At 39.9% G+C, this 12,684-nt stretch overlaps 1 protein-coding gene across 16 annotated transcripts in view; it reads left to right on the forward strand.

Moving 5' to 3' along the window:
• MTMR3 (myotubularin related protein 3) overlaps positions 1 to 12,684 on the forward strand; it is an 86,929-nt gene that overhangs the window by 59,317 nt on the left and 14,928 nt on the right. For all 16 annotated transcript variants that reach the window (XR_005933135.1, XR_005933136.1, XM_030026823.2 and 13 more), the window contains 7 exons: positions 2,840 to 3,045; positions 3,266 to 3,397; positions 5,455 to 5,566; positions 6,731 to 6,926; positions 8,543 to 8,728; positions 10,093 to 10,263; positions 12,384 to 12,529. Coding sequence is in view for 14 of the 16 variants with exons in the window: in XM_030026823.2 (XP_029882683.1) it covers positions 2,840 to 3,045; positions 3,266 to 3,397; positions 5,455 to 5,566; positions 6,731 to 6,926; positions 8,543 to 8,728; positions 10,093 to 10,263; positions 12,384 to 12,529 (1,149 nt within the window). In the remaining 2 variants the exon portion in view is untranslated. The remainder of the gene's footprint in view (positions 1 to 2,839; positions 3,046 to 3,265; positions 3,398 to 5,454; positions 5,567 to 6,730; positions 6,927 to 8,542; positions 8,729 to 10,092; positions 10,264 to 12,383; positions 12,530 to 12,684) is intronic.

Consider the following 12,684-nt stretch of genomic DNA (forward strand, 5'->3'; position numbering starts at 1 on the left):
TAATCTTTATTGTAGTATAAATGGGAGGCAAGAACCTGGAGATTAAAATATAACTGTTTATGAACCTATGAAAATGATTCCACAGGCAGGTAGTAATGAAATCTTGGAGAACATATGGAAAAATAAATGAGCTTATCTGAGTGTTCAAAATAGATTTCTTACATGTATAATAATGTTTTATTTTCTTTTGTTATGTGTGCAAGCATAGCGGGGAACTAGGTGGCCTTTCAGTGATTGGCACGTATTTTTTGCTGAACTAATTTGATATCAATAGAGGTGTTTCTAGAAGGCTATTCATTTCAGCAGAAATACATTTTCCTTGCCATGCAGGTGGCTGGCACCTGGTGTAAGTGCCGAGGCGTTCGGATTGCTTTTCCTTTGGTTCAGTTAATGCAGGCTGTCAGTTGCTTCCTCTCAGTGAAGGAATTTTATATGAAACAATTACAAAAAAAGCTATGAAAAATCCTTAAAATACTGTATCACAACCTGTTTTGTAACTGTAAGTTTTTGCAACAAGGAGCCTTAACCCGATGTAAGTGTTGCTTTTGCATGAGTAGCATGAGGCGGCCGCTGCTGCCTGCTGCTGTGCCCTGCAGTGACACTGCAGAGTGGTGCTGCTCAGCACCTGATGGGGGGCTTGACAGCTCTGACAACAAATTCTAAACCAGCTTGTCACACCGCCATAAATATTTATTAGTGGTGAAAGGAAAAAAGTTAAAGATTTATAGGTTTGGGTGGGCTTTCTTCCTGTTCAGGGCTGTCCAAGTTGACTGTGTTAAATTTGCATAAAGATTCAGCTAACCCTCACCATTCTGTGCAGTTGCCTCATTAGAGGGAATTAAACAACTCTTGGTTGACATGAAGCTGAGACAGCCAGTTTGTTTGCAGGAAGACTCTAAAATCTTTTGCTGTGTCGTAACGTATAGGAACTGTAATTGGCATGTGCATGCTTTATAAATACGGGGTTCTGGTGGGACTCCTGAGCAAGAACAGCATTGCTTAGAGGCATCTTAGCTTAAAGGGATGTTTTATCTGCAGGCCATTTCAATAGAGAACAGCAGTGTGTGGATAAGTGGTAAGATACTTCAGAAGGGACATGATGCAGGGAGTAAACATTTGTAGGTATCCCATTCCTCAGTGTTGTTGACTTGCTGTGTTGCCTGCTTTGGCCGCTCCACCTGCAGCATTTCATACCAGCAGCTGGGCTTCCTTTCCTGCTGTGGCTGAGGCCCTCTGAATTCAGGGTACTGCTAAGGAAGGTCAAGGCGAACATTGTTAATGCCAGATGTAAACACTTCAGTGAAGGGGAAATTACATTTCTGTGGCAGCAGTGGGATGTGCCAGCATGGAGGCAATAAGTGAAATTACAGTGATAATATGTTTCAGTACTCTTTTTTATAATAGATTATAGGGGAGAGTTTTTAAATCTTTTTCAGAGTATGTTTGCAATGGTTGGATACGTTTTAATTATTTCAAATCTGTCCTTTATGTGTAGTACAAGAAGCTAGGTCAAATTTAAGAAAATAACTACTAACTCTTCAGATACTTAAAAAAAAAATCATTATTTTTTTTTTGTTAATGTCACTCCCCAGAAGAAGATAGCTATGTTCAAGTTGGGTCATTTGTCAGTTATCTCCCTGACATTTTTTTTTTTATTGATAGACTTATCTCTGTACTCCATTTGCCAGTCCTCTGAAGTTTCATCTGTATATAGAGTGCTTGCAATTTATATCGCATTTTAGAAGAAAAATATTCTGTTAATGAACAGTATTTCCTTTTTCAGTGCTACTTAGGTGTCTGTAGCAAAATCTACTTCCTTGTGGACTTTGTTATTTACCAGCCTGGCACCACACTGGTGCTTAGATGTAAGAGCTACTACTGTTGTTCTTCAACTCCTTGGTGCTCTTCTGCTAGACATGACAGGTGTTTGAGAGGCAGCAGATGAAACACTACCCAAAGAGGGTCAGGAAGAGGATGGAGAAGACCCACACATAGAGGAGGAGGTGAAAAGGGGACGGCAGAGCCACTCCTTTCCAACGGATGCTAATACCAAACTTCGGAATGAGTAAAACTGCAGATGTTTAGCATCCTGAGATGCGAAAGGCTCTCCTCCTTTCAGCTAGTGAAACAATACCTAAAATACGCTGGCTTCTAGGTATGGTTCTACAGTGTTCAAGGACTGCCTCCTGTGATTCATGGGTGATGCCTAGAAATGGATACCATCGATCTGTAAGAGTAAGGTTTTGGGTTACCATTAGACATCATGATACAGAAGGCGTGCCAAATTCTGCCAGTATTTCCTACCAAAATTGTAACATTTTTCAGATTTAATTAGTGGTATGTTTTGATTTAAATAATCTCATCAAAAAGTGAATCTGTGGTTTTACTCCTGTCTTCTGGCTTTAAAATTAGCATGAGTTAAATTGAACCTTCCAATTTACTCTGGTATTACAGCAGTAGACCTGACTATCCAGCAGGTGTTGAATACCTCTTTAGTGCCTCATCAGCTGTTCCAGAATGCTCCCCAGCTTTCACTGGCCAACAGACAACAATATTGAGCAAGAAAATGCCCTTTTTTTTTTTTTTTTTCTCCTCTTAGTGACCTCGGTTTTGACTTTCACCTTTCAGTGACTGTGTGGTCACAGTCAGCATTTTGAAGGGAAGCACGTGGAATACATTGCCACTGAATCACAGGTTGAGGATAACTGCTGAATGATAGAGAGATCCCTGACAGGAATTAAACTACTGGAGTGCACCATTTAATTTTTCATGCCCTCTGTGTTTTTCATCCTGATTCTTCAAGTTATGCACCACTGTTCTTTTTATTCTTTTCTTTCAGGCACCAGAGCAATGGAGCAGTTATTTCCCGCTGTGGACAGCCTGAGGTCAGTTGGTGGGGCTGGAGGAATGCAGATGATGAACACCTTGTCCAGTCTGTAGCCAAAGCCTGTGCCTCAGATTCGAGGTCCAACAGTAACAAATTAATGAATGGGAATTGTTCCAGAGATTTCTCCAATGGAGGGGACCTCTCTGATGTGGAATTTGGTAAGTTTGTCACTGTTCCTTTTCTGTAAAGGGCAGAGCTTTATATAAAAGCTTAATCTCTTATATGTTTTGTAACAGATTCAGTCCTTTGTATTTAATCAGGCATTCTCCAATTTCTGTACGTGCAATGCATATGCATTGTGGCACTTGAGTGAATCATTGTAAACAGTGTCAGAAGCATCATTTTAGTTACTCATCAGTTGCATATCCTCTTCCCCAGATTCCTCAATCTCTAATGCTTCAGGAGCAGAGAGTTTGGCAATACAGCCTCAGAAGCTTTTGATCTTAGACGCACGATCTTACGCAGCAGCTGTGGCGAACAGAGCCAAAGGTGGAGGCTGTGAGTGCCCAGGTAAGCAGTGTTTCTTCTCAGCTTCCTATTAAGTTAATCAAAAGGATTTGCTCAAATATAATTACACTGATATACTTCAGTACTGCATATTTAACAGACTGCGTGGATGCAAGTACTATTCATCTATATGAAGGTTCTGGATCGTTGCAGCTGTCACACAGCCCTTCAAAAGGACAGGTTTAGCTGTTAATTAAGTCTGTTTCTCAGAGCATAAAACCAGCTGGTAACAGTGTTCAGTAAATGTTGAACTGTGTGGAATATGCTGATTAGTTTTCCCCTGCTGAGTCAAATATATAAACTAGAAAGAGACAAAGGTGTCCAGTGTGCTAATGTCTAAAAAAAACCTGAACAAACTTGTAAAAATCCACTAACTATAGAGGCTAATAATATTCTAGAATGGTTGTGCAGAATATAACTTTTCAGCAATTTTTCTAAAGCTGAAACATTTTTTGGCATTTATATCATAACCCAAAGCAACTGAAATCCTGATTCATCTTGCATTTGTAATACACTTGCAATTATCACTTTTTGTGTTCTTTGGCACTTGTAGATTGTTGGTATTATAAACAAGATACTATTTTATGGTCACTATTGGATATGAATGGAGCCTGTTAAAATTCTATGGGTGCATAGTCTAGAAAAAAAATACCAGACAGAAAAACTATAGATAAGATAACAAAAGCTATTTTGACCATATAGTCTTGTTTTGGTCTTTACTGCAATAGCTGCACTTTGATATGTAGCCACCATTTTCCATTTAACACCTCAAAACTACTAAATAACTCCTCATCAGAGAGCAAAATTTCAAAACAGAAAAGCAGAGTATACAGGAAGTTTAATTTTCTTCCTATATATTGCTGCTTGAATTCTTCATAAAAAATTTCCAAACAGCTTGTCACCTTCATAAATTTGACCTGCATTGAGTGCTTCCTTTTTGCTGACAAGTTTTCTCCAGGTATTGCCAAGTTTGCATCATTGTCTCTATATAAAAATACCTCATTTATGTTGTGCGTTATTTTTATATATAACATAATTCAGTAAAAAGACAAAAAAATGCTTAAGTTGTCTGATACTGTCAGTTGCTTCTGTCCAGTTGCTTACACAGTCCATCGCTAATACAATGTTATGGTTTGGGCCAGAATCTGTTGGGCTTTTAAACAGTTAAGAAATCAAATTATATAAAACACACAGTAGTCTCTTAAAAGAGCATTTTCTTGTGCAAGCACTCAGAATCCCATTCTGAATCCTGATTAATTTTTTTTTCTTTTGTAGAAAAGGTTATTTTAGCTATTGTCACCATTTTTGTGCTGAGAGAAGCATCAGGACAGAAGAAAACTAAATCTAGGAAAGACTATCGAATGAGTATCTTTCTGCATCTTCTTAGGTGCTCCCTTTGACTAGTGGACCCTGCCTGTACAGATACTGCCTCCCCGATAGAGCAGAGTTGCTTGAGTACATCCCATAGCAACATCTGAAGGCAGGCTCAGTGATTCTGTCTATCTTCTGTTTACCTGAGCTTTGAGTATTTCTCACATGTGTGATTCTTGTTCCTATAAGAGAAAAGCTCAGAATAAAGCTGTGAATGAAGTAACCTTTCAGCCTTTTTGAGTGGTTAGGAAAAGGAATATATAACTTATATAAAAATATACATTAGTTTACCAAATTTAATAGCATCGATAAATTATGTTAAATATTGTTTATGCTTTGCAGTCTCTTACGATGTTTCTCAGTCTTTTTAAAAAAATTCTATAACCTCGAGCACAGCAATATCACTATGCCCATAGGTTTGTACTCTGCTTTTTGTAATGTGATGTGAAACATTGAAAATAAATACACAAACACTTTGCTAACTCTTTCCTGTTTTGCTGTGCTGTGTTGTAATGTCTGGAATACCTACTGAACTCTTAAGTACTGGTTTCTCCTTACAGAATATTCGTAAACAGATTATTTCATCTGTGCACAGCAACAGTGGTTTGTTTTTATGAAAAAGCTTCTTTTAGAAATTAAACTTAGCGTAGTTTTTAGTTTCTTTGCTCTTTCTTGGTATTTCCCTACAGAATATTATCCAAACTGTGAAGTAGTGTTCATGGGGATGGCAAACATTCATTCTATCCGGAAGAGCTTTCAGTCGCTGCGTTTGCTCTGCACACAAATGCCAGATCCAGGAAAGTAAGTGGGTGTTTGGTGTGTTTTGCCTTTGTTTACACGTTTCTGCAATTGTGTTCTTTTGCTGATGATTTGTAAACTCAACTTCAGTGTTTTTTTTTTTTCCCTTGGTGACTTTCCTGTGTAATAATGCTAAGCTGTATCTTTTTCATTTCCACGGAATTTGAGCTAAAGGAAGTCATTGGTTTATTATTGAAGTGAATGTAGAAAATGAGATCTGAGATTATAAATGTAGCCTTGAGTATTGATGCTAGAATGTTACTACTTTCAGGTGGGCTTTTAAGTGCTAGTGCTTAGGCTTACCTGCTGTTCCTGGTTCTTTAATCTTTACAGCTTGGCTCTCCTTCAGAAAATTCTAGTGGTGTTCCATGTACTTCACGCATTTATAGTGTCGTTTCAGGAGACCTACTTCATAGCCCTCCAATGCTATGGGATAACTAGCTTCTAATGGCCCATTATCTCAGGAGCTTCTGAGGTTGGGTCTTCACTGGGACACTGCAGTTGCACCAGTCCTGTTTCCCCTACCACTTCCCTGTTTTGAATTTGCTGCTAAGAATCTTTCGTGGTTTCAAAGTAGATCCAGAATGGCCACCCTTACTAAACTGGATATGTGGATCTTCATAGGGTAGAGATTCTTAAGATAGCTACAGCACACCTTGTAAAGCCTGGGAATAGTTGAGATATGGGAGATTTCAAAGGCATCTCATGTTCCATCCTTTCACTGAAGCACAGTTGTCAGGAGTGTATGGCAGAGTCCCAAGGTACTTTAGGTACTTAAGTCCTTCGGTACTGGCACTGCTGGGTAATCTGAATCCTCAGCTCAGAGGAAGGGAGACAGCAGACACTGCTGAAAGTAATGATTACCTGGTAGTGCTTACATTGTCCATTGCTGGTGATGTGTTATGCTCTTGTCTGGGAAAATGTTATTTAAGCTTCTTGCAAGTCTTATGCAGAAAAGCACATACCAGAGACTGGCTGTTCCTCAGGTGGACTGCATGGCTTCGTTTCTTACAAGTCTGGGAAAGTGTTAACGAGATGTAAATGAAAAATACTCAACAATGACATTCACAGCTTATTAAAATAGGAGCTTTGACTTGATAAATTCAAAGATCCAAACCTGAAAGTATTTTAAAAGAGCAAAAACTGTCTTCCCTTGTTTTCCTCTAGTTGGTTATCAGCTCTGGAAAGTACCAAATGGCTGCAGCACTTATCTGTGCTTCTGAAATCTGCGCTACTTGTAGTTCATGCCGTGGACCGAGACCAGCGACCAGTCTTGGTGCACTGCTCAGATGGCTGGGACCGAACCCCCCAGATAGTGGCGCTGGCCAAACTGCTGCTAGATCCGTATTACAGGACCACAGAGGTTTGTAAACCATCTGTTAGTGCATGAGGTAGTTACTGAGTTTGGGTCCTTCTCTGAGGAAGACTGTCTATAAATTATTTCAGTTTTTTCCACCAGAAGAGGCACTAAAGCTAGCAGGAGTTTACCAACAGTAGTCTGCAGATAGTTACGTATAGATGTAAACATAGTCTGTAATTCAAGAGCAGATTATATTTTCCCCCTTTGCTGTAACTGCACAGTCATGGCCTATGCTTCCCCATATTTAGCTTAGGAATATGTAGTACAAAGTGCTACATATTGCAGTTTCTATTACACCATTGCAGTTTCTCAGCCAACTATTGCTACAAAGCCTTTCTCTTTTCTAGATTTCCCAACTGCATGTTTTTCCAGTTTCACATTTTCTTTGCCCTCTGTCATTTAGTTCTCTTGGGTTTTCAGCCTGATCCCCCCCCATCACTTTTCAGCATTGTGTGATTTGTGGTGGCTGGATTCCATCTGCCAGCCCACATGCAAGATGCCTTTGTTGTCTAGAACAGAAGCATATGTCTGAACACTGTACTATAAACTGCTGCTTAAAGCCTTGGACACATGAGGACCAGAAGTTTAAACTGTAGCAATGCCTTTTGGATGAAATTTTGGAAACTTCTTGGGTCCTTTTTCACATGGGTTCTAGAAGTCAGCATCCATCAGGTCAAAACATACTGCTCTGTCCTTGGGACAGAACCTCCTCCTGGTCCCTCCTAAGGGTGCTGTCATTCCTGTTCAAAGTGCAGAGTTCTCCTGTACACATCCTTTGCCGCCTTTCTTGTCACCACTGCATCGGAGGAAACCACAAACTGTAGCTGTCTATGCAAGGATCAGCAATGTTTAGGAAAATGAGCCTTCAGCATCATCGCACTTCAAGCTTTTCAGCTATCAGCTATTTTTTTTGCTCTAATTACAGCCATTGACTTAATAAGCATGCTCTACAATTTTTCTTTCCACTAAGAATCAAAACCTTCCTAACCTGTGATGAGTTTTAGGTCCTGTAAGATGAGGTGTTGCATTCACGTGCTCAGCTAGGCACTGTTTTGAAATGTTCTTTGCCCTTTTCGTTTGCATGGGAAATCATGCAAGTCAACCTTTAATCAACCTTTTGATTGTGCTACATTTGGTGTACACACAGGCAAGCACTCTCTCTGAGCATGGATGTCCTGTTGCAGATGAACTGTTTTCTTTTATGACGGACAGATCTGCCCATCATTTTCAAGGGAGAGCTTTAAAATTTCCTGTCCTATGTTGGTTACCATGATCCAGATGGTTTTGATCAAGATAAAGTTCCTATTTGCCCCTGCCTGGCCAAGATAGGTCTCATATCAGGATCTTCCCTGCCAGTCACTGAGGACTTAACCTGCCTTATTCCCTTTCCTGTTCATGTAGGTTTGGGAATTCATATCTGTCCTAATTTCATTGTGCAGCACTTCAGAACACAGAGGCATTAGGTAAAGCAGTAAAGATAAGTAATGAGGCCAGTGCTGAAGGGAAATAGGAGTGAGTGAGGACACAGTAATAAGGTGATTCCCACGAGTCTCAGGCTGTCTTAGAAAATTGAACCAAAGCAAAATAGGAACTTTTCATCTGTGGTTTCATTTCTGCAGGGTTTCCAGGTGCTAGTGGAGACGGAGTGGCTGGATTTTGGCCACAAGTTTGCAGATCGCTGTGGCCATGGTGAGAATTCGGATGACCTAAATGAGCGCTGCCCAGTGTTTTTACAGTGGCTGGACTGCGTCCATCAGCTCCAGAGGCAGTTCCCTTGCTCTTTCGAGTTTAACGAAGCATTCCTTGTGAGTTGTGGCTTGAGAGATTGCTGTTTTATAGACTGCTTCTAAACCAGTACCCAGTACTAATATACTATAGAGCCCCAAGGGGTTTCTGATTTTCCCATCTATCTGTGATATGCTGCAGCCTGGTAAAGGTAACAGGAAAACTGCCCAAATACAGTAGACAAAAGTACTTGTATACTTCACAGGACCTGAGGTCTGTTCACTCTTAAAACAGAAGCAGGACCCTGAAGGACTTCTTTTAGACTTTAAAGAAATAAATAAATGATACAAATTTATTAGTTTCATCTAAGAGGTGCTGAAATAACTCCAGTGTAATACATCCACACAGCATGAAAAAAATCATAGATAGTTACTGGCAATATAAACTTCCCCTGCTTTGATCTTGTTTTGACTTGAAGACTCTTTCTCTGAAAACAACCTGCCCCTTACCTTTCCATTCATTTTTGCTGTTTCTTTGCTGAAAATATGTAGGATATGAGAGCTGTGTTTATTTTCTTCTGAAGTGGGTAGCTCTCCTATTAAAAATTTGCCTAGGATGGTCACAATCAGTCCTCAAGGCTGGAAAGCAGGTCTCTGGGAAAGTGGCAGTCACTGACTGCAGGACTAGTAATCTGAAGAATAAAAGTTTTTATGAAGTATCTGATCCACCAAGAGATTTAAAGCACATTCCTGTGATTGTGTTGACTTGAATTACCGCTTGCCATATAGCTGAGTATATGTAGGGTGCTAGCTTAGCTCAGTTGTGAAATGAGATACGTAAGTTTATAACTGACTTCACAGCACGCTGCAAATCTACAGGAGCTATGTGTGAACATACCCTTAGTATTCTGGCCTTTTTAGAGCAAACCTCTTAATTTATTAGAGTATTGCAATACTTGTCTTCATTTAAACATCTGAATAATCCCATGGAAGTCATTTATATGCTTAAAGTTAAGTTCATATTAAGCTATTTTGTCAGACTGGGACCACAGCATGGAGTGAATAATGATCAGAATTTCTGTACTGCATTAATGTTTTGTAAAAGAGGTATCATGATTCTCCTCTTTGTGTATCCTATAGGGCTGTGAGTTTGAGTCAGCAAGACTTTTATATTTGGTTATGAACAAATATTTTGTCTTCATATTTTATATTTTTTCCTGAATTTTTTAGTTATGATTTTAAAAGATCCACTATGCTTGAATTCTTTTGCAATTAGTTTATAAGGAGGTATGCAAAAAATGGTAGGTGTATTTGTATATCAGTCTTTAGGAAGGGGTGTATTGCCCTGTGAAGGAAGGATTTGTGGCTTCTTAAGCCTGAATGTTAATTCTTACATTAAGCTGATACCTTCTGCCATATGACAATGTTTGTATTGGTCTGTGCAGGTCAAATTGGTGCAGCACACCTACTCTTGCCTCTTTGGTACATTCCTGTGCAACAATGCGAAAGAGAGAGGAGAAAAACACACTCAGGAACGGACCTGTTCTGTCTGGTCTTTGCTGCGGGCAGCAAACAAAGCCTTCAAAAACCTGCTCTACTCCTCCCAATCCGAATCTGTATGTATCCTCTGTTTCTCACCATGCAGAGAGAGTCCCTTTAGGGCTTCCTGGGTACGATGTTCTCAAAAGTGTGTACCTTAAGAAAATACCCAAGCTTGTAGTAGTGGGACATCATAAGGGCTTAACTGTCATCATGAATACAGTGGAGAGATAAGCATTTCCAGAAAAGTGTGGTCAGCTCTCCTCATCGATGTTTACTTTTGAACAGTCTGTTCAGTCTGATGTTTGCTGATGTTTGAGGAATGTCAAATGCAACCTCGGAAATTTCTCTATGCTGGAAATGGAGTTTTCTGTACCTAAATATTTTGGTTTATTTTTTGTAACAGAAAACATTTCAGTGTTTGACAAATAGACCTTTCTAGAGAACTCAGCTATGTCAGAGGAGTGTCATAAAATTGCATACAAACCTAGACACTGTGTCTATATTCATCTTAAATCTAAACAGAAAAAGTAACTCAGATTATTTAGTCTATCTTTGTTTCTCTCAATACTTTCACATTTTCAGTTTGGCTCTTCCGTAGTTAATAGCTCACTGAAGCTTTTGGGAAGGGACTTACAGTTACCTTTTTGTGTATTTGATAAAAGGGCCTGTAAGGCACTTAGGAAGGCAGTATGATGGGCGTGTGAACAAACAGTCACTCATCAAATGTCATGATGATTAGGACAGCAGAGACTTTTATAAATATTTAAACCCTTTTTGTTTATAAAAGTATCAGATACCATAAATGTAACTGTAAGGGCTATGCAATGTTTTTTGCATATGATAGGTCTAGCTTTTAATTGTTCCTTAGAGTAAAATTAAAACCTGGCTTAGTAGGAAAGAGTTTATGCCTATATTTGTTATAAAAAGATTAATTTTATATTCACATCAGCCCTCTGTGGCTGTCTGTCTCCCCTGGACACCAGACGTGCAGCCTGCACTCAGACTGTGTGCAGATCCCATTTGTCATTGCGACAGGCAACATCAGAGAGAGCCCTTCAAGACTTCTCAACCTGACTTTGTCATCATAAGAGTGGATGTGATAGCTGAAAGCATGAGACATTGCAGATGGCTTATGAGGACTTTTAAAAGCTATGAATGCATCTAAGTTTTCCCTGAAAATACCAGCAGCTTTGCCCAGGAGGAGCTTAGAGAGTGCTCTTAAAGCGGGCAGTGTGGCCAGGTAGCCGTTCTGTCCTTGGGCTGCCCTTATATGCTATGTCCTGCAGTATAGATGTAGTCTTAGTGACCTGGCCTCTGTTCTCAGTTAATACTACACTGTAGTGTACTGAGCTAATTAGGATAATTGTCTATATGTGGGAGTTTTGGTAATTTCCTGTCTTGTATTCATCTTTTTGTGCTTTTACTTCAGTGTTTAAAGGTGCCTCAGTGATGTAGCCACATCTGTTACAAAACCATAGTCATTTAAGACCAACATCCATCGAACCAAGCTACCCCACAGCCCTCCCTCTGCTCAGTGGCAGGGAAACCTGACTGTTTCTCTGCCTTTGCCTGCTTTTCCACAAGAAAGTTGCCTAGGAAGACAGTGGAACCGATAAGTGTCCCAAGGTGTTTTTAAACTGAAACAGGAAGCATACTCTGCAGTCAAGGAATCCCTTTTTAAGAGCAAGCTACTTCTTCAGCAAAGTATTTCTGCATGTACTTAATTTTTAATGTATGAGTGCTTCCATTAAAGACAGGGTTAGCTTTGATGAATTGGAGCTTGCAGAAGGAGGTTATTAGTTCAGCTCTCATATGGCATGGTATAATACAAAGTACAAGGAAATCTCTGCGCTAACAATAGGCCACTGAATTCTTCAGCAGTTTAAATTGCTCAGAAGCATTATTAAGGTGTAGATTCACACAGAGCACATTGCAGTAATTCATTCATGAGAAGCTGAAAGCCAGCATTGTTATGCCTCAGCTTCTGTCTCTGAAAGAAAAGATAATTATATATCCAAGTGTAGCTGATTAAAAATGCCATAGCTGCTCACTGGCCTTCAGAGTTATCTAGAGATCTACCAAAGCCTCCCAGCTGCAAACCTGAATAATAAACCCCCACAACCACAATCAGATTTGAACACCTCTTTGCGTTCTGGTTTACAATTTCTGAGCATTGTGTGTTCTCCCCTCTCAGGTGCTGTATCCAGTGTGCCATGTGCGTAATTTAATGCTCTGGAGTGCTGTTTACCTGCCATGCTCTTCCCCCTCTACACCCGCTGATGACACTTGTGCCCCATACCCTGTTCCAGGCTCTAGCCCTGAAGATCAGCCTCTGGGCAGGTGAGCCTAGAGCCCAGAAATCCCATCCTGTAAAGTAAGATCAACAGAGAATATTGTGGGATATAAAGAGGAGAATACTTGTGGTGGGAGGGAAGTATTCCTCAGAGGCTTATTTGTGGGACTGTTTGACTGACCTACCCAAAAGCAGCCTGTTG

This window comes from Aquila chrysaetos, chromosome 9, assembly GCF_900496995.4.
Source record: "Aquila chrysaetos chrysaetos chromosome 9, bAquChr1.4, whole genome shotgun sequence".
Taxonomy (NCBI): Eukaryota; Metazoa; Chordata; class Aves; order Accipitriformes; family Accipitridae; genus Aquila; species Aquila chrysaetos.